This window comes from Python bivittatus, unplaced genomic scaffold (genome assembly GCF_059951505.1).
Source record: "Python bivittatus isolate LINGU-HERP-01145 unplaced genomic scaffold, Pbiv_v1 ctg000330_np1212, whole genome shotgun sequence".
Classification (NCBI taxonomy): domain Eukaryota; kingdom Metazoa; phylum Chordata; class Lepidosauria; order Squamata; family Pythonidae; genus Python; species Python bivittatus.
In genome coordinates, this window is record NW_028277058.1 from 24,638,664 (window position 1) to 24,665,366 (window position 26,703).

Below are 26,703 nucleotides of genomic sequence, written 5' to 3' on the forward strand. Positions count from 1 at the left end.
AAAAAATACTATTTTTTCCCTTTCTCTTATTGAGATATATGCATTCAGCACCATTCCATTATCACCAGCTTTTAAAAAAACCATAAAGCCCTGCTCATTTACCCAATGTTTCTCTTGAATGTGACTTCCTGTACTTCTTGATGTCCCAGTCAGAATGGGAATTGATTTTATTCTCATGCTTTTGTATTTAATTGTGTTAAAATAAAAACATTATGTTAACCCCCCAACCCGGTCAAAAAGCCCTAATAATGAAAAACCAAAACAGAAAGCCTTTCTGGATCAGTAGCATCGTCATCATCATGATCATGATCATGATCATCATCTATATGGCCACCCATCTCATGTGATGTGACTCTCGGCGAGATACAAACCATAAAAAACATTCAGGAAGAAAAAAAAATGTTATTATAAAAGGGCTAAGAGAGAGTGTCAGATTACAAACAACAGAGCCACCTCATCAAATCACAATTTCCTTGAGACCCCAGGCCTGCTGACACAACCAGGTTTTAAGGGATTTCCAGAAGGTTGGTAGAGATGGGGCCAATCTCACCTTGGGGGGTGGGGAAGTGATGTTCCACAGGGTGAGTGCCATGGAAGAAAAGGTTTGTCTCCTGGGTCCCGCCAGATGTAATTCCTTAGCAGATGGGACCTGCAACATACCTCTTCTGTTGGACCTAATGGGATGGGCAGATGTAATTGGGAAGAGGCGGCCCCTCAAATAATCCGGCCCCATGCTATAAAGGGCTTTAAAGATCAAAACCAGCACCATAAATTGGACCCAGAAGCAAACTGGCAACTGATGCAGTTTGCGGAGCAGAGATGTAACATGTACTGCTGTAGGGGCACACGTAACTGCCCATGCTGCCGCATTCTGTACCAGCTGAAGCTTCTGGTACAGAAGCTTCAAGGGCAGCCCCATTACAGTAGGGAGGTGACCAGGGCATGAATGACTGTGAGCAGAGCCTCCCGATCCAGAAACAGGCACAACTGATGCACAACATGAAGCAGTGCAAAGGCCCTCCTAGCCACAACTGCCACCTGGTCTTTGAGCAGGAGTTGTGAATCTAAGAGGACCCAGTGCACCAGGTCTGTTTGGGGTAGTGCAACCCTATCCAATATCAAAGATGACATAGTTCCAGAACCAGCAGGCCCAAAAACCAAGAGCCACTCAGTCTTGCCAGGGTTCCATTAAAGCCTGTTGTTCCCCATCCAGACCCCCACTGCCTCCAGGTACTGGGATGACATCAACAGCACCGATTAATTTGCCGGGGCAGAGATGTAAAACTGGGTATATCAGTGTACTGATGATACCTCACCCCATGGCAACGAATGAGTTCACCCAGTGGTTTCATGTAGATGTTAAAGAGGAGTGGAGAGAGCACTGAATCCTGCGGCACCCCACACAGTAAAATAAAACATACAGTCAATTGGAAAATACAATCAAAGCAAGAAAGTCTAGAATTATGTTCCTTTGCTTCACTCCACCCATTTTATTTGTAATGGGTGTGCAATCTCAAGTATTTTGTTACTTTTCTTTTTACTACATTACTAGATATAGGAAACCATTACTTATTTTTGTATTGGGAAATGACTGCCAGAGACAAAAACCTGGTAAGGTGACCATCTACAACCTATATAACATGAATGATAAAACATATTCACCTTTCTCCTGTTTTTCACTTCCAGTTTGTAGCTTTAGGAAGTAGAACTGCACTTGATTTGTCAAACTGGATGTTGCATTAATTCATAATTTACAGAGTTTTACTCCTGGTTTCACTAAGCATATTGCCACCAAACTAATACCAAGTGTTTACTAATTTCAGTAAAAACAAAGTTAAGCTCTCAACAATATATTTTCTCAAAATACCTGAAAAAAATGACGCATAATATTTTTGCCATGCTTAAAGCAAGAACAAAAGATATGAATGCTCAGGGGGAAAAAAAGGGAACAATAAATGGCTAAGATATGAAAGAAATTAAATCAAAGCAAGAAATAAAGTAACGTGAAATCTTCCATCTCTTCTCAGTATAGGCGACATTTCAGTTTTAGAAGTCCATGAAAATGAGAAACATAGAATATCAGAAGAAACAGAAATTGCTAATATGGTGCTTCAGTTTAAAAAGAAAAATAACACTGATTAGACATTTCCTGCTGCAAAATATGTATTATGAACCTTGCTCTTTTGACAAAATGAAACAGTGGAATACAAAGTTCAGAACACATCATTTATTTTGTTTCACTGCAATGCTGATGGTTTCTTCTGCTTTCAGTGTTTTTTGCCTGCCTGCTTTCTCCCAAGCAAGAAAAACAGAGTTCAGCAGCATGCAGCTGCATGTGCAAGAAAAATAAGAAAGGTTTCTACAAAATATATTTTATCTGATAGTTGTATACCACCCAGAGTCGCTTCGGTGAGATGGGCAGCTATATAAATTTGACAGATAGATAGATAAAATGTTTATAACTATTATCTGAATAAATTATATTTTCAAGTCAAATTACCATTCCTGCCTCCTTAACAACAGCAGCAGCAAACCCCCCCTGAAAAAACAAGTTTTTTCCCATTGCTTCAAAAGTTGTGGAAATTTTACAAATGCAAAATACAATCCACTTATTTATCTAATTCTTTCTTATATGAAGATAAGATTAATTAAATATAAACTTTCAGACTAAGCATGTGTTATATCAGACAACCATAAGCATAACCTTCCATAGCAATAATTAAAATCTTGGTGATCTATTTATGATAAACCATATAACTGTTATCATACTTTAATTGGCTAACCATTATGCTTGATACTAATAAAACATTTTATATTCCCCTGAAGATTGTAGTACTGCAATGCAAATGTCTGTATTAGAGCATAATAGCATTGCCATTTTTAAATTAGATGGATTTATATATACATAATCTAGGTTTCTGGCTGAGTGTATTTGTTTCTTTAAAGCTTTTTATAGCATTACAATAATACACAAATAATATTTTTATACATAATACATAATAAAGAGATCCAAATATGAAAAGAATACATACCTTGAATGGCTATCACTCTGAAAAATGAAGAAATAAAGTAATTTCAGTATACTGCACTTATATTTAATAAGAAAACATTCACAGTGTGAATAAGCACAACGCTAGAACCAGCTGAAGAAATTTCATAGATTCTATTAAACGTGTACTATTTAAATTAGATTAACAACAAGAACAGTTTGAACAGTGGAAAAAAGTCTCCGGAATGCCCAGTGATATTCTTTTACTTAAAAAAATATAATAAAATAAAATATCTCTTGGCTCAAGGAAAGCATTTTTTCAGAGTTTTCCAGTCCAAAAGTAGCTTGTCATACAGCTCAGAAAGTTACTTTTTAACATAACTAGGCCCAAAGCATCCTTAAGTGTCTAGAACTATTTTAGAGATGTGGATTTAATTTAGCCAAATCCTAAATTCAGAGGAGGAACATAATAATTTGGAACAGATTTTAATTTTACCGAAATGGAATAGACAGCAGCATATTCTATATTAATTTATATATCTTGAAGTTTGTCTCCCTAGGTAACTTGAACTGTCCCTAGTAAATTCAATTCTGCACCAATTTGTGAAGATTCTTCTCATGATGGTGCATATTGTAGTATTGAATAGCAATGGAGACAGGACACATGCCTGGCATCCCCCAGTGAAGACAGGGAAGACCTCTGACAGTTCCCAGAATTAAGATAATTTATTTACAAATTGCTGCCTAAATACAATATGGAGTCAGAACAAATGAAAAACGATCAAATGGAACAGAGCAGGTATGTGCAGTATGTGTTCAATTTGAACTGTCTACATTTCAGAACTATTCCCATTTTAGAAGTGCTTTGAACTTGAAATAATTACATTTTTAGTGCAAAATACTCTGTTTTAAACTTAAAATACTCTCCAAAGGCTTTAATTATCTCTCTGGCATTCAAAATTGGAGCTCCAGTTCTGAAATGGGGCATTTTGAATTTGAAGTGATTCAGTTCAGAGCATTTTGTACATCCCTAAAATTAAGCTACTCTTTTCACAATCTGTTCTAATGAGTGACTACCACATAGTAATCCTGGACCAGATGGTATGATAAGGACTGCCAACAAAAGGAAACAGTTATGTGGAGATTGTTTAGACAACTTAGAAACATTTCAACAGATGAAAAAAGGGAGGCAAAGCTGAACCTTAAGCTAATTCTTTATAAATATTAATGAGATCTGAGAAATTAGACTACCTTAGGAAAAGTGGATTGTTCCTAGGCAAAGAAATACAGGGTAAGAATTATACTCTTTTTAGGAAGGTAATCCATAGCAAATAAACTCCCACCATTCTCCCTGGGTCTGGTGAAAATGATAGTATTTCCCAATTTAATTCATGGGACATTTTGGCCCAGCTTTGTTTAAAAGAGCTCTTATCCTGAGATAGCTTATTTATAAAGTTAATCAGCCACATTTGTCTATGCTACTGACAAAGTAAAGCTAGATATTTTGGTTGATATATTTGTTTAATTATCTTTTCTAAGTTATGGAATATATAATAAAACATTATTTGACCTCAATTAACTAATTATTCATAATAAAGTTAGAAGATTAAAAAGAATACTGTACTTGCAATGCAGAACAATGGAAGAATGTTTACTCTGTTCATAAACAGGTTTTGGCACAAGCCTGTATGCAGAAGGCGTAGTTTTATTTGACAAAAACTTTAGGAAAAATACAAGATTATATATTTTATATAAGGAGAATAAACGTTACCTGTACTTCTTTTTTATTTGTTCCCCCTTCTGAATCAGACAGGTGTTCTTGTTCGTTTTCATCACTCTAAGAGAGAAAATCCATTGAAATTAATGCACATTTTATCTGAAAAGAAGAGGCTACTTAAGTGACTTGTTCTAAGCTGCTTTCCAGGTTCATATTTTTTTCTAATGCATTTCTTTCTTCTGCAAAAAGTTAACAAGTTTTTCTCTTTTCTTACTTATAAGGTAATTTTTAATACAATTTACAAGCTTTTTAAAATCTATACCACCTTTTATGAACAGATTGTGGGTTTTAAAAGTGTTATCAGCATTCAGAGTATATACTTTCTTTTTTCTTTTTTTTTGGTAGACTACTATTCCATACTTGCCATCTCATGGCTTTCTTAAAAGTTATATTTCACAATTTAATTATTAATCCCCAATATTATTACATTTGACACAATTCATTTTAATTTATTAGACATATAAATACATAACGTAAACCAATTTTTCATGAAATATACAGTGTTGTTCACCTAGAAATACAATGAACATACTGACTTCATATTATTCAGATTTCATTAACACTGGGATGTACTATGTTGACTACTAGCAGAATGGACATTTCTGCATGAATAGATTTAATGCTCCATGGAGCTTCCAATATGTCATTCAAATCTGGTCCAGACCGTTGGGAGACTCCCCAGAGCAGATATTTGAGCCATAAAGAAAACAGCTGAGAAAGTTGTGTGATGTGAATGGAAGATTTGATGGAACCTATAATAAATGTTATTAAACATTAACATTGAATAAGGTGGATTCCAAATTCACATTTGGAATGTATATTAATATATTAATATCCAAGCAGCTTATTCGTATCCAAAAAATCTTACTTAACTGAAGGTTTTCTATTGCATAAGAATTCACTATACTATGTGTAATTCATATAATCAAAATAAATATATCATCTGCTTCTTAAGAATATTTAATTTTCAACCCCACAATTTGCAACAATCCATTCTTACCATATTATGTTACAACCAATACCACACATTTTGGAGTAACTTTCTATATTGTAAATGTTTTAAAGTTATACTTACTTAATATTTAAGGCAATGACTACTAACCAAATTAAATATTGCTTCAAAAATGGTATCATTTACAGTGTTGCTCATATAAGAACTGTCACTTGCAAGTGGACTGATTATCAATGGGTAAACTATAGATATGGAAATGATCACTAGATACAAACATATTACTCTGAATGTGGATATGAAAATTAAGCAAGATGCACGTTGTATCCAATATATCATGTCACAACATTTACTAGAAAACATCTTACTAAGTCTTCCCTAAATTGTTTCTAAATGTATATTTAGTGGTAAGTTTAATTCAATCTCACATCTTGAGTCCAAAAAGAAACTCCTGTTGATCTTCGTTTTTCTCTTGGCCGCCGTCTTTCCCTTATTGATTTTGTTTGTGATTTATCTTCTTCTTTTTCTTCTTCTTTCTTGTCTGTTTCTGCATAAGTAGTAAATGTTAATGATTTAAAGAGGTCCTGAAAACATTCTGATATAACATATAACCTTCTATTCCAGTTCCTGAAACCAAGACATTTAGCATCCAATTTTATGAAAAAATTCTTAAAAGTTTTTGATAAAGAATACAGTTTTTGATACCCCATTATTATCATTATTTATAATTCTTCATTTCAGCCAATTCTATCTTCACCTCAGTGTAATAATATATAGTCTTTAACCTTAGAAATCATAGTCTAACATATTTGCATACGTTACGACATTTACAAACACAAATTCATTAAAGCATCCAGAGCACACTTATTCAGATAAGTATTTGTTTAGCCAGAAGCATCAAGATTTAGCGTGCACAGACTCTTTGGAGAAAGATTTGCATTTAAGCTAGTTAGATCTGCTTTCTTTTGTATGCACTTTTCACAACGTAATAAAGATCCATTGGTAAAATTAGATTTAAGATAATAAAATCAAGTCTTAACGTTCAAACTGATTGTTCAGCTTCAAAATGCTTTTATTAACTTGTACAATAATTATTAAGCATGGCTGCACAAAGCACATTACATTCCTTTGCTATCATGCATTTTATAAGTGTCTTTACCCTTGAATTAACTTAAGAAATGATAAACATCCAGGTACTTGTTTATTTCAGTGTTCCAGTCTTCAGGGCTGAAAAATGAATCTATGTTAAGGTGATACAATACTTAGCTTCAGCCACAGTCTAAAATGCTTAAAAAAAAAGTTCCCACCACTACTCTGAATTAAAATTTAAAGCCTATGACATTTGATGAAACTACGAATAAATTTAAATTTGGCCTATTGGATGCAATTAAAAAACATTTTTTTAAAATGGAAAAAAAATTATCCCAGGCTGTAATCGTACAAGAAGATTTTTATATGCTTTATTAGTTATTCATTAACCTCTCTGATAATCTTTTGAAGGACAGTTGTTTTATTGCCAATGAAAATAAAGAAAGGGGAATCAGAGAAAATTTACCTCTCTCATTTTCTTTTGCTGCACTTCTTGAGTAAGCAGAAGTTATACCTATAATACTATTTGGTCTATTCAGTTGGCTTGAAGAATTAGAAGAGGTGGCTACTGAAGAAGTTGATGAAGCAGTTGAAGATGTACTTCTATAACGATGATATGGCTTGTCAATAAGAAAAAAAATCAACATCAGTTTTAAAATGTCAGAATAGGCACACTTATCAAAATCATTCTCATGCTGTTTCAGAATCACCATAACACTTATTCACACATTTTTTAAAAATGAAATACCTCCTCTAAGGTTCGTGCATATCTTTGCCTGTAATCATCGTCTTTAGTTTCTGATTCTTTCTTTTCCTCCTGTTTTTCTTTGTCTTGTTTTTCTTTTTCTTCCTTTTCTTTTTCTTCATTTTCTTGTTCTCTAGTTCGTGTAGTACGACTTCTACCAATTGTTTTTTCAGCTTCCTGGAGATCAGTTAATGTTACACCCTGTAAAAGAATCATCCCCAATGTTAACTTATTGCTATTATCCTACTTAATTTATTTTGATTTTCAAGCACTGTTATGCAGCTTTTAAAATGTTTCATTAATAGTTAATGGAATTCCAGGGATTGATCTCTCTCTGTGTCTCTCAGATATAAATACCAGAAGCACCTATACTGCATAACAATTAAGGATATACATTTGTGAAAAACAGTAGAATGTCATTTATGGTAAAGGATTAAAATCCATTTCTTTTAATATTTTAACAATAATTCATAAGTATTCACAATTTTATGCTAAACGTATGTTTTGTGTACAAGTATTTATAGCTAAATTTAAAGAAATACTGTAACAGGAGTCATGAGCAATGTGATTTAATTAGAACATTATAATTAATTTCACATGGGTTTTGTTTTACTTTGTACATTTTTATATTTTATTCCACTGTATTTACATCGGTCATAGAGTCCAGCAATCACAGAATACAAATTAATTAAATGAGAGATAGATGCTCCTACGCTAATTTTATGAGGGAAAACCCAAAGGAAGACAAGAAAGTGGGTAGAAGCAATGGAGGAGATCTAAATGAAAGATGAGAATTTGCTGTCCCCAGCAATAAACCTCAAGTGAATGTATGCAGAGAGAAAGATTCCTTGTTTCTGCCCTAAATCATGTGTTACTTTCTTGCCTCTTCCACAGCCTGCAAGCTGACTGGTAAGCGGACAAATGAGATACGTAAGCCCAGGGCCTTAGGTCTCAGTAGTTACCACTAATCCTTTTCACTTAGAACAGGAGGCAAAGCAACCCTGCTCTGTCAGGTCTTCCAGTGGAGGGACCAAAAGACAACTTCCTTCTTCCTCCCCATTTTCTAACCTTGTCTTAAGGCTTTCAGTGGCTGTGCGGCCAGAAAGCAAATCCCCAAATGAACAATGGCATAATACAAAATAAACAAGTTTAATGAAATTACAGAAGAGAAGCACAATTTTCCTGCTAGTTGGTAAAGAAAAAACAGACCAGAATGAAAATAATTAGAACTTCTTCTTAATGATGATCCCACCACAGGCAGCTGATAAGAAAGACAATTAAAACTGCAAAAGGAACACAATACAAAATAATGACAAAAGGGTGTGTAGCTAGCATATATATATCAAATATTTTAAAATAAAATTAGAACTATTTACTCTAGCTATTCCCTCTTGCTCCAAATTTCATTATGTTATGCTTTTTTTATTACAGCAGTACTAGCCAATTTCATCATCTTTCAACTCTTATTTTGCAAATGCATCCTTTCCTGTAACTGGGTAAAATATCAGCAACTATTCCTTGAATGCAGCTAATGAAGTTAAGACAAGGTTTAGGAAAAAGATAATAAAATTTCATTATAATAAAGATGTGCTTAATATGGTAAGCCAAACAGCACATTTGTGGATCACTGTAAGATGCCATCACTTCTTATATAATCATATATTTTGGCAGAATCTAAAAAATACAAAGCATACAATATCACTAGTTTGTTAGATGGTAATAAGATGCCCAAAGATTGCTGTACCTGTGTGGATCTTCTGGATTGTCTTGCTTGCCTGGATCTAGCTTTTCTTTGGGATTCAGATTCTTCATCCCGAACTGGAGTGAGGTATGACCTGGAATGAAAGATCTGCTAGCTAATACTCAGTATAAAATATCTGAACTTTTGGATAACACAGGAAAAAAAACAAAAAACCAAAAAAAAAAAAACCCTTGAGCTTCTCAGTTAAATAATGCTAAGGGCACAACTGCCTATGTTGAATTTCTAGTTCAAGAGAAAAGAGGATGCTTGCCTGCTAGTTAACAACATATGCTTAGCTGCAGCCAGACACACTATTTTTATCCTTAAGTACTATGAAACTAATGTATATAGAAAGCTACCAGATAACTTTTAAATTGTTGCTACTTTGTATGAAAGTGATATCAAGTATTCAATCTTATAAGGAGATAAGATACCTGTAGCACAACATAATTTTTAAAAAATCAAATAAATTTTGAAAATTAGTATAAGTCTAAATAAGTTATTTTATTCTGTGAAATACTCATGCCAGTGAGAGTGATGAACAAACCAAAATTTTGGTTGTTCATTTTGAACTTACTTGCTTTTTCAAGCCCTTCTTTTACATTAAAACAACTTTTTACATATAAAATGCGTGGAACAGAAACAGTCATTATATGCAGCATGCCCCTAATCTTACATACATTACATAATAGCTCAGTTTCAATTACCTTTTCTTCAGTGAAAGCTATCATACTACTTTGTAAGCTTTGTGTTGAAAAGGTCAAAAAGCCTTAAGAATATTTACTGGTTACTTCATCATCTCATATTCTTTACTATAGGCATGAATTCTACAGTAGAACCTTAGAAGTTAACTGTAGCTTGGAACCTGCATTTGAAATCTGTTCCAGCACATACACACAATTTATATACATATATGTATTTTTGTCATATTTAAGACATGGGTTTCACAGAATCATAGGGTTGGAAGGGACCTTGGAGATCTAGTCTAACCCCCTGCAGCAATTGTATGAGGCATGAGCTTTTAGAATCAGCAACCCATTATCTTCAAGATACTTAACACAGAAAAAAGATTACTTGTGAGCAGGTAACTTTAAACCCTGAGAAAGTTTGCCTAATTGTATCAGTTTCACACATTATTCTGGAAAGTTGGACTTGGACAACACAAGTTCCAGTCCCTGTTGAACATCCAGTTTGCTAGGTGACTTTGGATCTAATTCACTGGCTTATTGTAATGAGGATAAAATGAGGGGGTGACCCAACATATATCATGAGAAAAGCAGTATATAACTGTAATAAAAGATATAAAAAAAGAATACATGTGGTTATTATTTAAAAATAGTAGCAAAATCTTGGCTGTCTGTATGGAAGGCTACTTGTTTGAGGAATATTGTTTGTTCCTTAGTCACTTACCCCTTATACTTACTGGCCACTGTAATTAATTTTTGAACCTTAATTTTATCTTAACATTTTGAAATCTCAAGTTAATATGTAACACTGATTTAATGCTACCCTGAAATGTACTGTCGAAGGCTTTCACGGCCGGCATACGATGGCTGGTGTGGGTCTTCCAGGGTGCGTGGCCGTGTTCTGGAAGTTTTGTTTCCTAACGTTTCGCCAGCACCTGTGACTGGCATCTTCAGAGTGCAGAAGCACAGACAGGAGCAGTTCTCTCTGTGCCCGAACTGCTCCTGTCTGTGCTCCTGCACTCTGAAGATGCCAGTCACAGGTGCTGGCGAAACTTTAGGAAACAAAACTTCCAGAACACGGCCACACAGCCCGGAAGACCCACACCAGCTACCCTGAAATGTTAGTTTAATTTTATACAATTGGTAAATCTCTTATGTTCTTTTTGTCTATTTTTTTCTGCATTTCTATTGATAGTGTTTTTAAATAGCTATTAAATCAATCAATCAATCTTCCCCTATAAAGGACTAATAAATTCTCATGAAAATTCTTCTCAATAATCTACATAAATGAAAGGCTATGAGAATGGAAATACTAAATGCTACACATCGTCTTAAATTTAAATTTTGCAAGGAATTACAGAAAGTACAAATCTCTCATAACACAAATCTTATGTGAGGAAAATATAATATATTTGTACAGTGGTTTGAATGTATATTTAGCAAGAAGCATACTAATATCAATCTGTACAAGAGAAGTAATATTTGCATGACTTTTACAAACCTGCGTCTCTCCCTGACTTCTGAAGATGACACAGTACCAGTAGTAGTTGTAGTCAAGGCAGTTGTAGTAACCCCAGTATTTACAACTGATGGTGCAACAGGAACAGTCAGTGCTGTAGAAACATTGTCTTTGTCTTTCTCAGTACTATCCTCAGCCCATAAACGATTTGAGGTACTACAGGATCCCAGCAGCAACAGAAAAAAAGAAGGGAAAATGGCTAAATAATGAAAACAATTTACTAAAAGAGTGATTCAAAGGAATGTTTTTTTTTCTTTTTAAAAAATACATAAGCTTGCTAAGGCTCTGTTTCAAAATTATCGAAATGGTTCCAACTCAGTTTTACTGGACTATCTTTTCACTTTATACCTCAAGTACTGATTTTATTATTATGCAGGCTATTATTTTATGTGTATGTTATCTGGATTTTGAGCCAATATGCAGATGGACCATATGTAATATGTAATGTGTGTGTGTGTGTGTGTGTGTATTACTGTCATACACCAGAGCAACTTAAAAGTAAAATGATAAAATGATGCACTGAAATCTAAACATAAGATGGCTAAAACATTATTTTAAAAACTCAAATGAATGTCAAATTATATTAACATATGGCAATACTTGGATTTATTCCACTTGAAGAAATATTTATGTTCTATCATCTTCAGTGCACAGAACCTAGATACACTACCTGAAATTTCTACTTCTTGATCAGCGAATAGGAGATTGGTAGTTATCCTCAGTCATATCTAAATATTGTATCATATTTGGATACACACACACACACACACACACACACACCCATCTCAAATAGCACAAAAGAGGCAGAACAACAGTACATAACCCATAGTTTTGATTTCCCCCTCATCACATGCACATAGCCATGACAGTCTCTCTCCAATTACATCCACTCATCCTGTCAGGTCTGGCAAGAGAGACATGCTCTGGGATCTATTAGCCAGGGAGTGTCATCTGGCGGTGCCCAGGAAGAGAGCGTTTTCTGTTGCCTCCTGCCCTTTATAATATCATCCCCCTGGAAATCAGACTGACTTCGACTCTGCTGGCTTTTCATTAGCCCTGAAAACATGGTTTTGCCATCAGAGGTGGGGACCTGGAAGTGGGGCAGAGCCTGTGCAGTGGATGTATTGAGAGTTATTGATGGATGTGAGAACACCTCTGCTATGGATTTTGTTGGATGGCTGTTTAAAAATATTTTTATTGTTCTTAAGTTGTAGTTATTGTATTGCTTTGGTGTTTTTATATTTTTAATTGTTTATGAGCCATCCAGAATCATATATATGAAACGGGTGGCTATATAACTGGATTGATTAAACACACACACACACACACACACACACACACACACTATTTTTTACGAATGCTGCCCTCCAAAAAAGCAGATGGGAAGATTACAATGGGTCAATGTAAAAGCTTTTTTCAGGTCTGGGATAAAGTGGAAACTGGCCAAAATCATTTTGGAGATCAATATCTGTGGCAACTTGCTTAAATAATGATTCAGTCCATTCAAAATCCACGGAAATCAGTATTAAATCCACAATACCTTAAGGTACGACTAAGTGATTTTCACCAAGAAAACAGAAATTTATCTTAGAATCAGAGCACTACTACAACTTTAGCTGAAAATTAATTTAAGTCAATAGCTAACACACATCCTGATCTCAGGTTTTAATTGATGCCATTCAAGCCTTAAACCAAAGGATTAAGTTTGGGACTTACTGTAGAACCAAAAATATGTCCTATAAAAATTTTGACTGAACATCTCTGACAGCTCTATCTCCTATAGGCACATCTTTGAAAGCCAGAAAATAGATGTGCTATTACTCTGGCCTCAAATGCTTTTAATCCACCTGGTATATAATTACCTCTTTCATATGGAAAATGCTAAAGATGGTGGCCACATGGAGAGCCCAGCACCAAACTGCATGCCCATAAAAAAAGCCCACAGTGGATGAAGTACAAAACACATTAATCTCACCTGCTTTGCATGGCTGATGTTGCTGAACCTGTTGTGGCCTTTGCAGCAGTGCTTGTGCTAGAAAGCAGATTTTTCTGAAGACCAGTCAGAGAGGTAACGGTTGATACGGATGTAATATTTGGAATACTAGAACTAATCAAGTCATCTTGTCTTCTACCAAAGGAACCACTACCAAATAAAATAAAATAAAAATTGAAATATACAAAAAAAACCCCAAAAACCTGAACATATTTTTACACTGATGATTTCTTGATCCATTCTGACTGAACCCCAATTAAATCCACTAAAGAACAGGGAAAAGAAAGATCATTATAATACATTAATACTTTTTCCCCCTTCCAGATATGATTATAAAGCCTTAAAACCCAGTAAAACAACAGGTTTGTATATACGCATGTAATACTAAGGCATATTTATCAAATGGCATGATGTAATTATTAATACTATTTTTATACATTCAATAATAACTTTAATTACTACTATGGAGGCAAAAGTCAACAAATGAATTTTTATTAAATCACATTTTTTAAGAAACAAAAAATGAGTAACTTATACACAGGTTATGAAGTAATAAACGTTATAAAGCAAACTCATTAGTGAAGAATTAATACATATCTGGAACATTCATATCAGTGAAGAGTAATCCTGCTGCTATTGTCGCTTCAAAGACAGTAACAGGAAAGACAATGTAAAAAAACCAGGGAATTACATAAAGTGCTATCAGCTTTTTAGTTATTAATATCAAAAGAAAGACAACTCTAAATTTAATATGATTCCCCACAAAAGGAAAAGCAGATAGGAAAAAAGTTACAAACCCAGAGAAACATCTAGAGAATAATACCCCCCCACACACACCTCCAAAAGATAGGGGAGAGGGGAAGACCAAAATCAGTCTTCTTGTCAGGCAAGTACAGGAATCACTGTAGTAATGAAATAATCCTTGTCATTTTCCATTTATGGAAAACTATTCTTTTTATATATTCAATTTTATATATATAAATTTAAATGATGCTGTTCTTTAAATTTCTCTTTGAAATAAAATTTGATTTAAAAAATCAAGCAGCCACTATACAGCTCAAAGAAAAAAATGTTAACATTCTTTTATAGTCTTACTTTTTGCCAATCATTCTGGAAAATTATGTAATTTTATTTATATTTATTGTTTTAATGGATCTTGTGAACTGCCCAGAGTCCCCCATCAGGGGGAGATGGGCAGAGATAAATCAAATAAATAAATAAAGTAAGTAAGTAAGTACCTTTTCTGATAGCTTGAATTTAGTGATGAAGTTCCTTCATTTGAGATATTTTTCTTTGCATCTTCTTCCCATTTTCTTCTAGTGTAAGAACCACTACCACGTATTATACTGGCTGAAGAATCCCTATTTTCTTTCTCTTCAATATCAGATGTACTGGCCAGCCGTCTTGGTATTGTAGGTGCCACATATGCAAGTCTAGTTGTTTTTGTATCTTTCTCCTGTAAGAATTTTTTAAAATAACACTTCATTTCACATTTAAAATTTTAGTTTTCAAAAAAGCTATTTCCACAGTGTAGTAGTTCCATAAGTACACTCATTCCTGATATATTCCGTGTTAAATTTACAATTTCCTTCAATTTGAGCACAGAAGAGCATTGCAATAATACAGTGCAGAAATGTAAATATTTTCCTGCTTTATTCCTGCTTCCTTATTTTCCTTAAGACAAGAGAACTTGAAGAAAAATTCTGAAATTCTGAAATCAAACTAAGGGCTTCACAAAATTAATCTAAGGACTGTGTATCTCATGTTCTTCCCCTAAAGTGTCATTATCAGCTGGCCATGCCTCTCTGGATTCTAGATTGGATAATCAAGCCAGACTTTGCACAACAGAATTAATGGACACAAGTTTGACAACAGGTCTCATAATAAGGACAAAATAATATCAGTGTATTTCAACCCACAGAACAATCCATTACAGATCTTCAAAGTAGCTGTTTTGGAACAAAGAAACTTTATCAGCATGATTGAGTGAAAAACTGCTTATCTCACACACTTTAAAAAGTTTCAGATTATCTTATAAGGTGTCAATAAACACAATGAGTTTTTAACACATTACAACAATTAATTGATAAGGTATTTGTAATCTGCATCTCCATAACCACTGTTCTATCACCTTTCACCTACCTCATCCTAATTTAAATGCTACATCAGTTTAACTACTCCATGCATCTGGTGAAGTGAGGTGTAGTTTAGAAAACCTTACGCCTTTTTATAAAATTTGTTAAACTCCTTCTGATTTATATTTTAAAATACTTACAAATTTGTTTATTTATTTACTATTAAATTTCTATGCTGCCCATCCCCCCCAGAGATTAAAATCTGGAAAGCTAATTAGTTGCTAAACCTGAACTAAAGTACAGAAAGGACAATAACCAGATAATTGCACAGAATTACTTTCCCACCACAAGGTGTTAGGGGAGTAGATACATGCTGCACTCTAAAATTGCTGAAAAATTGCTTTACTACACTGAAAGAACACAGTGAAAATCTTGTATATATAATAGTCACAGACTGATGATATCTGAGGGAGGGATGGAAGAGATGCCCATAATCTTTCTGCAAGACACTTGTTTGAATATACTAGAAAGACCCAAAGAAAGATACACAGAAAGACAAAAGCCCTGCTCCTCATTGAGATTTCATGTTCTAAACTGACTTTAGGGGTAAATACCTTAATCCCCAAACTGTGGACATGAGAATATGGTTTGCCTTTTCATAGCCTGTTGTCATTCAAACAGGTACCGTTTTGGTCTGAACTCACTATCAGGAATAACTTAATTCAGCAATAACTTAATTGTGCTGTGCATTTGGGAGAAAAAAGGTACCTTGTCTTTGTTGTCTAAAGAAGAGGACAATCTAGGGCTTGAAGCTGAACGCATAACACCCGTTGAATCTTTTTCTTTCTGCGTTTCTTTGCTAGCTGTAATCTCCGCCAGAGCCCCATAACTGCCAGTCTTTCGAAGACCTAATCTCCAAGAAGCAGGAGACTCATCTTTTCGTTCTTCTTCTTTGGGAGAAACCTTAGTTGAAGTTGGAAACTGCAAAACATAGAGTTCCATTTTTATTAGCTTGCTTCTAAGCATCCACTGTGCAGTCAAACATTTAAGAGAAGACATGCACAGACTAGAATACAAGAAATTCTAGAATCTCAGCAGCAATAAAGGATGCTTTTGCTCTGCTCACTGACATCTATACATAAACCAGGGAAATAGCATCATCCTGCTTAATTACATTGCCACCATCTTTGATGTCAAACCAAAGAATGTTTGGCACAACGTATGTTTCTGCGTTACAGACTGAAGATATACACAACCATACAATGGACACTTTGAGAACAGGTATTCAGACAAGCAACTCTATTTTCTGCTTTGTGGGGTTTGTGAAAGTTAGAAGTCTATCTTGTTCAAAACACATTTATCCAACATGGATGCTATATTTAAATGATGTAGCAATGAATCCTGGCAATGTTCCAGTCATCTTTATAAAACATCTAACATGCAAAAATATACATTACAGATGACCTCATCAGAGGGTCAAACATAGCAACTATGTGAAGCATGGTTCAAAGTTACATGCTTGTTTCCATATAGATTGTTTGGAAACCAATTTTAGCAAGCCTCCTTTAAAAAAATCTCTTAAAAACATACTGCTGCCCAGGATACTGTCTTCCCCAAAGGAATACTTCCAAAAGAATGTCTAATAATGTAAAACATATTATTTTCAAAAGTATGATTTTGCTAGTACCATTTGTCCTCCCTCCAAAATGAAAGGCAGTGTTCCTTTCTAGCCAATCAGCAGCAATGAAAATGTTTCATAATTAAACTATAACTATAAAGATGTTGGGTTTCTTGGTGCAATATTGGCTTGATTCATAGCACTAAGCTGTGATTATGATTTATCATGGTTTGTCAGTAACTCATATTGGTCTGGTTTGCGCACACTGCGAAACACCAGACCATGAATATGGCTTTGCATGTGTGAATCCAATATTTCTGATAGCACATAGAATAATTTGTTTGGAGCTTTATTTTGTATCGAAAACATTTATTTAATCTGAGACTATGGTAAATAAGGTCAAGCAATGGAGATAAATGCAATTGTTGCTTCTGTCAAAGTTCAAGAATTTGAATTTTGCTTTAGGTCTATAAACAAATCATAGAACACACATTCTAATTTTCAATCATTTTAATTCTAGAATTCCATGTTTCATGGTGTATTTTCAATAGTAGTTTCCCTATATATTTTATATTTCTAGAGAAGAGAGAAAAGCCTCACGCCATTTCCTGAGCAAGTTAAAACTCCAAATAACTAATTATTTTTTCAAAGGTTAGCTTTAAATGTTGCACTATGAATACACACTTGCAATAATGCAAAAACAACACTGTTTAAAATCATGCAATTACAGTGCCAACATTTGAATTAACTTGTTATTTGGTAACCTGGAAAAAAAAAGCTAAACATACAAAGCCCTCACCAGAAACTTTTCACCTTTACTTGGCACAAGAACAATGCCAGTTCTACGTAAGCCCTGCCTCCATGATGCAGGATCTACAGAGTCCACCACAGGCATGATAGGAGGAAGAAAGTCATACTAAAGCCAATTGGGACAAGACACACAAGAAATATAAAGATTGAACAAAAAAAAAGTGGTGTTTGTTTTAAAAGACTACATGAATTTCTACCCTATTTATTTTTCACAAAAGTGCAGTAGACTCTTTTTTTGTTGTTTAAGGTTATTCCACAAAAAAATCCCTCATGATAATAGAATTAAAAATATATTAAAATGTTGATGTAAAGATTCACAAAAGCTTCACCATATCCCTTGACTCTAGACATATCCTTGAATGAGGAGTCCACTAGTATTTTCCCTGATGGAGGATCCCCAACCATACAGAGAAAGGAAATAAAGAAGAGGAATGGAAGGAGGAGGAGGAGAGAGGGGAGGAGGAAAAAAGCACTTACAAATAAAGGAAAGCCAGAAGGAAAAGAGTTGTAGAAGAAAAATGATTCAGATGTACTTATTTTCAATCTCACTAAAGATCACCACTACCTTGATCAAGTTCACAGCAACATGGATAAAAGTTCCTGAAGTGGGCAGTTCATCTGAGGAAGCCCACCACCATCCCTGAGTTAAAGCTGTTCTGTGAGGAGGAACAGGCTAAAATTCCTCCAAGCTTGATCAAGTTTTCAAATATGTTTAGTTGCAGTTATTGCTGCCCACAGGGGCACATCAGTTATTGAAAGCAAGGGTTCACATACTTCTGCCACACACAAACATGTAGCCTTGGATAATTTTCCTCAATAAATTAATGAACGAGCATTATCTTGTTGACTCGTTTAACTGGGTTCTCTTTATCTAGTTTTAGGATTTGTGTGGAGAACAGATCACGTTTTAGATCATTACTATGCAGAAATATTGAAAATTCAAGGTTCACAAACTTTCAAGCACCACTGTATACGTTAGGCACTAGCAACTCTCCTAAACTTACATGAGCACATTCTCCACATACAGTACATAGTAATTTAAATATTGTATATATTCACTCTATGGTTGCTGCACAGGTAAGAAACCCTGTTACTGTCCATCTAAGTGATCCTTCTGAAGACAATAGTTTCCCAGTTGCTAAAGGGAGTGAGGAAGCAACATTACTAAGAATGGAGACTTCCACCCAACAATCATGTTCCAGCTTCCTGCTTTTCCACTACTTTGAAACAGAAAAACAACAGATCTATTTCCTGTCACAAAGAAGCCAGGGTCTATGTGTGGCCTATGAATTATGGATTTGTTTACCTGACAGTGATGATTCAGCAGCATTTGGCATTTTCTCTCCCAATGAAAGTCAAGGCCTTCCACAAGCCTTCCCAACTGTATGTGTCTGAGATGTGTTGGGACTGCAACTCCCAGAATTCATAACCAGATTAGCTATGCTGGTTGTGAATTCGGACAGCTGCAGTACCAACAAATATGCAGGGTGACAGGTTGGGGAAGGCTGCTGTATATCATCAGATTTAGACACATGTGAAAAATTGTATAATGATTACATTTTTGCTTTTTAAATAGACATGTAATTACACACAATTTACTCTTAGTACTAATAACAACTGAACAAAAGCCTCTTTTACCTTTTTAACAGGGGATGTGGGTGTCACTTGGCCAGTAGGAACAGATGGTGTTGTTATAGCTATCGAAGAAGCTTGCACATTGGTGGTACTTGAATTATTTGCTGTAGATTTGTTCTTTTCTATAAAGAAACCATGTACAATTTATATAACATAAATGTTATATTGTATGTAGCTATTTCATTCTGCATTGACCTACACTTAGAAACTCAAAGCACCAAGGAACATATGAATCAAAAGATACTGGTTTAAACCCCAAAAAGAGCTAATTTTATTAAGAAATATTTCTAATTATTACAATTACTGACAAAATTGTGAACAAATGGTACTTACAAAGGGTCCTCGTAGTTTTGGCCATTGCAGCAGCTTGAGGTCATGTGATTGCGAGCTGGGTGCTGGGCGCCCGGTCCACAATTACAGCATTGCAGTGGGCTATAATCACATGATTGCTATTTCTGGTGTTCCCTGCCAGCTTCCCACAAGCAAAGTCGGTGGGGAATCAGGCAGGAAGTTGGAAATTGTGGTCATGTGAGGTCCTTGCTTAATGACCTGTGTGGTCTTTGTTTAATGATGGCAACTGGGACTGCCAGAATTGCTGTTGCTAAGTGACGCAGTCATGTGACATCACGCTTTACAACCATGATGGCAATCCGATCCCAACTGCCACTGTAAGCAACTACCTGGAGTAGCCACACTTTACAAATCATACCCTACCTCTTTATGCCTCTCTTCTCTAGTGTTTAGCTATTCTACTAATCTACCAATCGGCAGGGAAAGGGGACTAGACTGGGACAAGAAAAGTTTGTGATTGCTTTCTCTAGTAATTGCTTTCCCCAACTTGTCTCAGCTAATTGTTGAGGAACAGCTGTGCAGCATAAAACTATAACCTCTTTTTGCTGCAAGATATTCCACTGCTGTCAAATGAATGCCACAGAGAAAACTGACAAGGGAAGGGAATGTCCTTTCCCCGTGATCATTATGAATGAGTTCATGAAGTGTGAGAAAGACAAAGGAAGATAAGCAGAAAGTGAAAAGAATACCCCACCACTCACATTTCAGCTTTTGCTCCTGCTTGTCTTTGCCAGACAAGGACTTTCTTTTTCTTTTTTAATTAAACATTTAAAGAAAGAATATAGATAAGGAGAGAAGACATGTAAAAAGAATAAAAGGGTAAAGAACAAACAGTATGACACAAATAAGTAAGCAAGGGATCTTAAATGTCATGGAGATTACAGTTTTTCATTATATCATTAATTTATAAAATTATAAATGTATATCATTTTGTAAAGAAAAAACTAAGAATCATTATTAAGCTTTAAGATAAGCATATATATGGCTAACACAATATCAATCACTAACTGAAACTATAAGCTATGATAAATTGAATCAATACTAGAGGTATAATTTCATATGAAATTGAAATATAGATTCTACATAGAAAAACCAAATTTTGGGTGTGAGATTCAAATCTGTATATAGTATTAAATTATAGTCCAAGAATAATTTCCAATTAGAATAGAATTATATATCAGATCTGCTTTTAAGATATAAAGTTATTCTGGATATAATAGCACACTCCTATAGCATATTTAGCCATTCTTCTAAGGAGGAAATCCAACAGCTTTCCAGACAAGGGCTTTCAACACGCTTATCAATTAAAATTATCAAGAACTTTTAAGCTGACACTTCTGGTGAGGATTCATGGTGAACTAGATGTCCCTAAAGGAGTGGGGATGGCATTGTGGAGGAGATCGGCAGCCAGATGGTGAATTCTGGCCAGCGAAACACTTAGCAAAGGCATCCAGAAAAATAATGGACTATATGGGATATAATTATATGCGATATGTCAATGTATAACAGTAAATATATTTTTAATAACTAAACAAATATTAAACATGTTAAAATACAATCTAGTCTCAGTGAATGGACATAGCTTTAAATATATTGGAGGAGAGAGAAAAACTGACGATTATGGAATTCTCTTTCTTTGTTCTGCATATTTTTAAAAAACTAATATTCTCAGCGCTTTCCATTAAAAAAATGAAATACTGATGTATGGAGTTGAGATTCACCTTTCTTCCTGTCTGTATACATATTATGCAAAAGAGGTATTCTAGGCCTCTAGGCCTCTAATCCATCTAGAATCTTTTTCCAATTACCAGTACTTACAGTAGAACTGTGAATTCACCTTGTAATAAATAATGGGGAAAAAATGAAAGTACAAATTTGGAACACAGAGATTCAGCTTCAGGGAAAAGTTAAGTTCTCTAGCATGCCAAATAAAGTATGATGAAAGTCCTGTTGATATTTAAAAACCTCCAAGTTTACATAAATTAATTCTTGTGTCACAGTCATATTTTCCTGGCACAAGACTGCATAGTAGCAACAAAGAAAACACAGTAATGAAAGTCATGTAACTCAAGAAACGCTGAAGTGATGTGTCTGAACCTTTAAGTCATTACTGGAAGACATGTATGTACAGTGCAGCAACCTTTTCAATCTTACATTATTATAGTTAAGTGAGCTAAAAGTATACTTTTTTGGTTCATTATTTTAAAATTAATAACATTATGTAATACAGCAAAATCATAGAGCCTACAGTAAAGAAGGAAATTAAGAATTAATTTGTAGAAGTCTGCAAGGTTGTGATTGTTCTGCTGCAGCAAAAGTTAACTTTTCAACATGCAGCCTAAATGATCTCCAGGGCCAATTTACACATTACTCTTTTATAATTTAGATACAGATTAATTACTGGATTGCTAGAAATGATTTTCTAAGTTCAACTTCCAGCATATTCACTGCAAACTGTTTGTGTATCTTTTAAAATGGCACATCCAGTATGTTATGTATAAGTTTGACAGATTATTCTTCCTTAATGAGATAAGAACAAGTAATCAAGTTATTAGTGTACAAAATAAATCAGTGACCAATGTAAACAGAGCATTTTGAAGCATACATTTAATTCTCCCACATCAGTTTGTTCAGACTTTCGACAGGATAATCTCAACATGCATCACCATTGCGCACTTACCCTTCAGGCTGCATCTGAACTTAAGTGATGGAGACAGCAATCTTAAACAAGCTAACTTTAGCAATATGTTTTTGCGAAAGTAATGCAACCCACCACCACTAAAATTTCTTTAAGATAATACAAGTACATGCAATCTTAGATTTTTCTACTTTTACTGTAATTCAGATTTGCTTACTCACTTCGCCCAGTCTTATGTAATATGGCAACTTGTTTATTTTTTTAATAATAATTTTTATTGAAGTTTAAAAATGAAAAGATTAAAAAACTAATACAAACTAAGAAAAATATAAAAAAGAGAAAGAAAAAAGTGCAGAGAAAAGGAAAAAAAGGAGGGGAGGAAAGGGAATATATATATATATATATATATATATATATATATATATATATATATATATATATATGAAAAAAGAAAAAAAGAAAAAGAAATGACTTCCCCCTTCATCAAGACAAGTACCAGTAATTTCAGTAATTTATCACCTTCTCTAACATTTCAACCAAAAATCTCTTCATCCTATATCTCATATTTTATCTAATAAAGCTTCATCATTCAATCTTAATCAGCAAAAGTCCACTAAGAGTTACCAGAAATAACAATATATACAGTTGTGTGAAAAAGAAAGTACACCCTCTTTGAGTTCTATGGTTTTACATGTCAGGACATAATAAAAATCATCTGGTCCTTAGCAGTTCTCAAAAATATGTAAATACAACACCAGATGAACAACACATGACATATTACACCATATCATCCTTTATGTTACAAAAAGAAAGCCAAAATGGAGAAGCCATGTGTGAAAAACTAAGTACACCCTTACTGCTTCCATAGATATGAAGAGGCTAAGCAGGAGCCAGGTGCTGCTAATCAAATGCCCTTGACTATCAGCAAGTGTGACTTGCTGATATATAAAAACCGAAGTTTTAGGAGTTTGCTGGTCTTGAGCATTGAGGTATGTATTAACACAATGCCAAAGAGTAAAAACATCAGCAATGACCTTAGAGAAGCAATTGTTGCTGCCTATCAGTCTGGGAAGGGTTATAAGGCCATTTACAAACAATTTAAAGTCCATCATTCTACAGTGAGGAAGATGATTCATAAGTGGAAAACATTCAAGACAGTTGCCAATCTTCCCAGGAGTGGATGTCCCAGCAAATTCACCCCAAGGTCAGACCGTGCAATGCTCATAGAAATTGCAAAACATCCAAGAGTTACATCTCAGACTCTACAGGGTTCAGTCAGCATGTGAAATGTTACAGTTCATGACAGTACAATTAGAAAAAGACTGAACCCTTCTTGTTTGGAAGGGTTGCCAGGAGAAAGCCTCTTCTCTCTAAAAAGAACATGGCAGCACAGCTTAGGTTTGCAAAGTTGCATCTGAACAAATCACAAGACTTCTGGAATGCTGTCCTTTGGACAGACAAGACCAAAGTGGAGATGTTTGGCCATAATGCACAGCAGCATACCAACCATCAAGCATGGTTGTGGAAGGGTGATTATTTGGGCTTGTTTTGCAGCCACAGGGCCTGGGCACCTTGCAGTCATTGAGTTGACCATGAACTCCTCTGTATACGAAAGTATTCTAGAATCAAATGTGAGGCCATCTATCCGACAACTAAAGCTTGGCCGACATTGGGTCATGCAACAGGACAATGATCCCAAGCACACAGCAAATCTACAACAGAATGGCTGAAAAAGAAAAGAATCAAGGTCCTAGAATGGCCCAGTCAAAGTCCAGACCTCAACCCGATTGAAGTGCTGTGGCGGGACCTCAAGAGAGCTGTGTGTAAACGAATGCCTGCAAACCTCAATGAACTGAAACAATGTTGTAAAGAAAAGTGGGCCAAAATTCCTCCACAACAATGTGAGAGAGTGATAAACTCATACAGAAAACGATGACTTTAAGTTATTGCTGCTAAAGGTGGTTCTACAAGCTATTGAATCATAAGGAGTACTTAGTTTTTCACACATGGCTTCTCCATTTTGGCTTTCTTTTTGTAAAATAAAAGATTACATATTACATGTAATATGTCATGTGTTGTTGTTCATCTGAGGTTGTATTTACCTACTTCTGAGAACTGTTAAGGACCAGATTACTTTTATTATGTCCTGATACGTAAAACCACAGAACTCAAAGAGGGTGTACTTTCTTTTTCACATGACTGTATAGTTTAACCTTAAACAAGTAAATCAATTTCATATTCTTTTCCTTTACACAGTAACATATCATTTTCTCTAAAAATACAACAAAAAAGTCTATTCTTCCCATATTTTATATCTATAATCAAACCTTTAAAGGCTCGTTGTTCAAACTTAATCAAGAAAAATTCCATTAAGAGCTACTAGAAACAACATATTAAAATTATTAATCTTTAATCTCTTCAAATTGTATCCCACAAATTAATTTCTTATCATTTTCCCATCTCCTCTCAGAAATTCCTTTGAAAGTTCAACACTTTTCTTCAATTATAACACCATATCTCATCACATTCTCTAAACATACAACAACAACAACAAAATCTCTTCTCCCCATGTCTTATCTAAAAACAAATCTTTAAAGCCTTGCCATTCAGTCCTGGTCAAGAAAAACCCACTAAAAGCTACTAGAAGAAAAAAAAAAGTCAGATATATTTTAACCTTGATCGAACAAACCAACTTTATAATCCTTTTTGGTTTTAAAAACCTTAATGTTTATTCCTTTTAAGTAGTGTCCCAAAAGCTGATTTCTTTTCATTCTCCCTTTATCTCTTCTCAGGAACTCCTTCATAAGTATTACACATCTCTTTTGTAAATCCAAGAGAAGAAAGTTATCCAAGTCACTCTTCTGAGTTGAAATCCACACATCCAAGTCACTCTTCTGATTTACTATTTCTGTGTCCCTTTTAACTATTAAAACATCAGCCAGTTTCATTTGTAAGTCCTGTATAGCATCTTTGTCAATATCATTCTTATATCCTGTTGTTTTTATATCCATATCCAAAACAGCCTGATTGTCAGTTGTATCCCCTTCCATCTCCTCTTTAAATACCATTTTTATAATATCAGGCAATCTTAAGAGAACGTTCTGAGAACTCTGTTGCCAAATATCCTTGAATTCTTCCAGAGTTAAAATACTTTTCTCCATATTAGTGGGTCTTCTCCTTTAATTATATAATCTTTAGTTCTTTCTGATTGCCTCTAGTAACCAGGCTTCAATATCTCATGTTTTTCTCTGATCTACAACATTTTCCCATAGAAAGATTCCTTACACTTAACCAAAATCTTCATATATTTTTAATAGGATTTGAAACAAACCACAGGAAAGATTCTTATAATTAGTTTCAAAATCTTATTTCTGGTCAATCTAGCTCCTTAGTTCATTTATAACTTTCCAAAATCAACGTTCTAATCACCCTTTTGCTGCTTATTTCCATATACATGTTTTTTCTTTAAGTTCTTAAACTTACCTGAAACTTCTTTCATTGAGGATTAAAGGAGAATCACCCAGTGAAATGAAACTTGTCTTCTGAAGGTTCTTAGTATCCAAAAAGCAATTTACAAGCCATTTCCATAAGTGATTAAGAGAGGAAGGAGGTGAACCCAATGTCCCTTTGAAGGCTTTCAACCATGGCTTGGGCTGACTCTCCCAGCTCCCAGAGTTCTAAAACCTACCAGAGACTGCTGTTTTACAGTCTCATCGTGGGGGGCATCGGTATGGAGCCCTATGGGCAATCTCACGTCTTCCCCTTTGTCCAGGAAGGAATTTCAAGGTGCCAATCTGTTCGTTGGCTTCTCATTCTGTCACTGTTATCAGCTCTGCTAAAAGTTAAGCCATCTTCAGTTCGCCATTGCTTCCCCGGAAGTCAATGGCAACTTGTTTCTCATATTTTTACTTAGTTTAGATTTATGAAACTAATTGAGCTGCCCAAAAATCATGTACAAATGTTTTAAGAACATGTAAAACATGGTAAGAGAGAAAAACTGATCCAATGCAATATGACCTTTCTCTAAAGAATAAAAAAACTTATTTACAATTGCCACTACATAAGTTTTTTCAAGAAAGACCATGAAG

General features: G+C 34.6%; 1 protein-coding gene across 4 annotated transcripts in view; it reads right to left on the reverse strand.

The window, feature by feature from the left end:
• PPP1R12A (protein phosphatase 1 regulatory subunit 12A) overlaps positions 1–26,703 on the reverse strand; it is a 136,317-nt gene that overhangs the window by 17,963 nt on the left and 91,651 nt on the right. For 2 of the 4 annotated variants that reach the window (XM_025177186.2, XM_025177189.2), the window contains exons 9-20: positions 19,630–19,748; positions 17,981–18,097; positions 16,332–16,544; positions 14,727–14,944; positions 13,471–13,638; positions 11,478–11,651; positions 9,294–9,384; positions 7,553–7,750; positions 7,271–7,424; positions 6,144–6,262; positions 4,761–4,826; positions 3,033–3,049 (exon numbers count right to left, since the gene is read on the reverse strand). In XM_025177186.2, the coding sequence (XP_025032954.2) occupies positions 3,033–3,049; positions 4,761–4,826; positions 6,144–6,262; positions 7,271–7,424; positions 7,553–7,750; positions 9,294–9,384; positions 11,478–11,651; positions 13,471–13,638; positions 14,727–14,944; positions 16,332–16,544; positions 17,981–18,097; positions 19,630–19,748 (1,654 nt within the window). The remainder of the gene's footprint in view (positions 1–3,032; positions 3,050–4,760; positions 4,827–6,143; positions 6,263–7,270; positions 7,425–7,552; positions 7,751–9,293; positions 9,385–11,477; positions 11,652–13,470; positions 13,639–14,726; positions 14,945–16,331; positions 16,545–17,980; positions 18,098–19,629; positions 19,749–26,703) is intronic. The other 2 variants (XM_007422267.4, XM_007422266.4) reach the window with 1 other exon arrangement.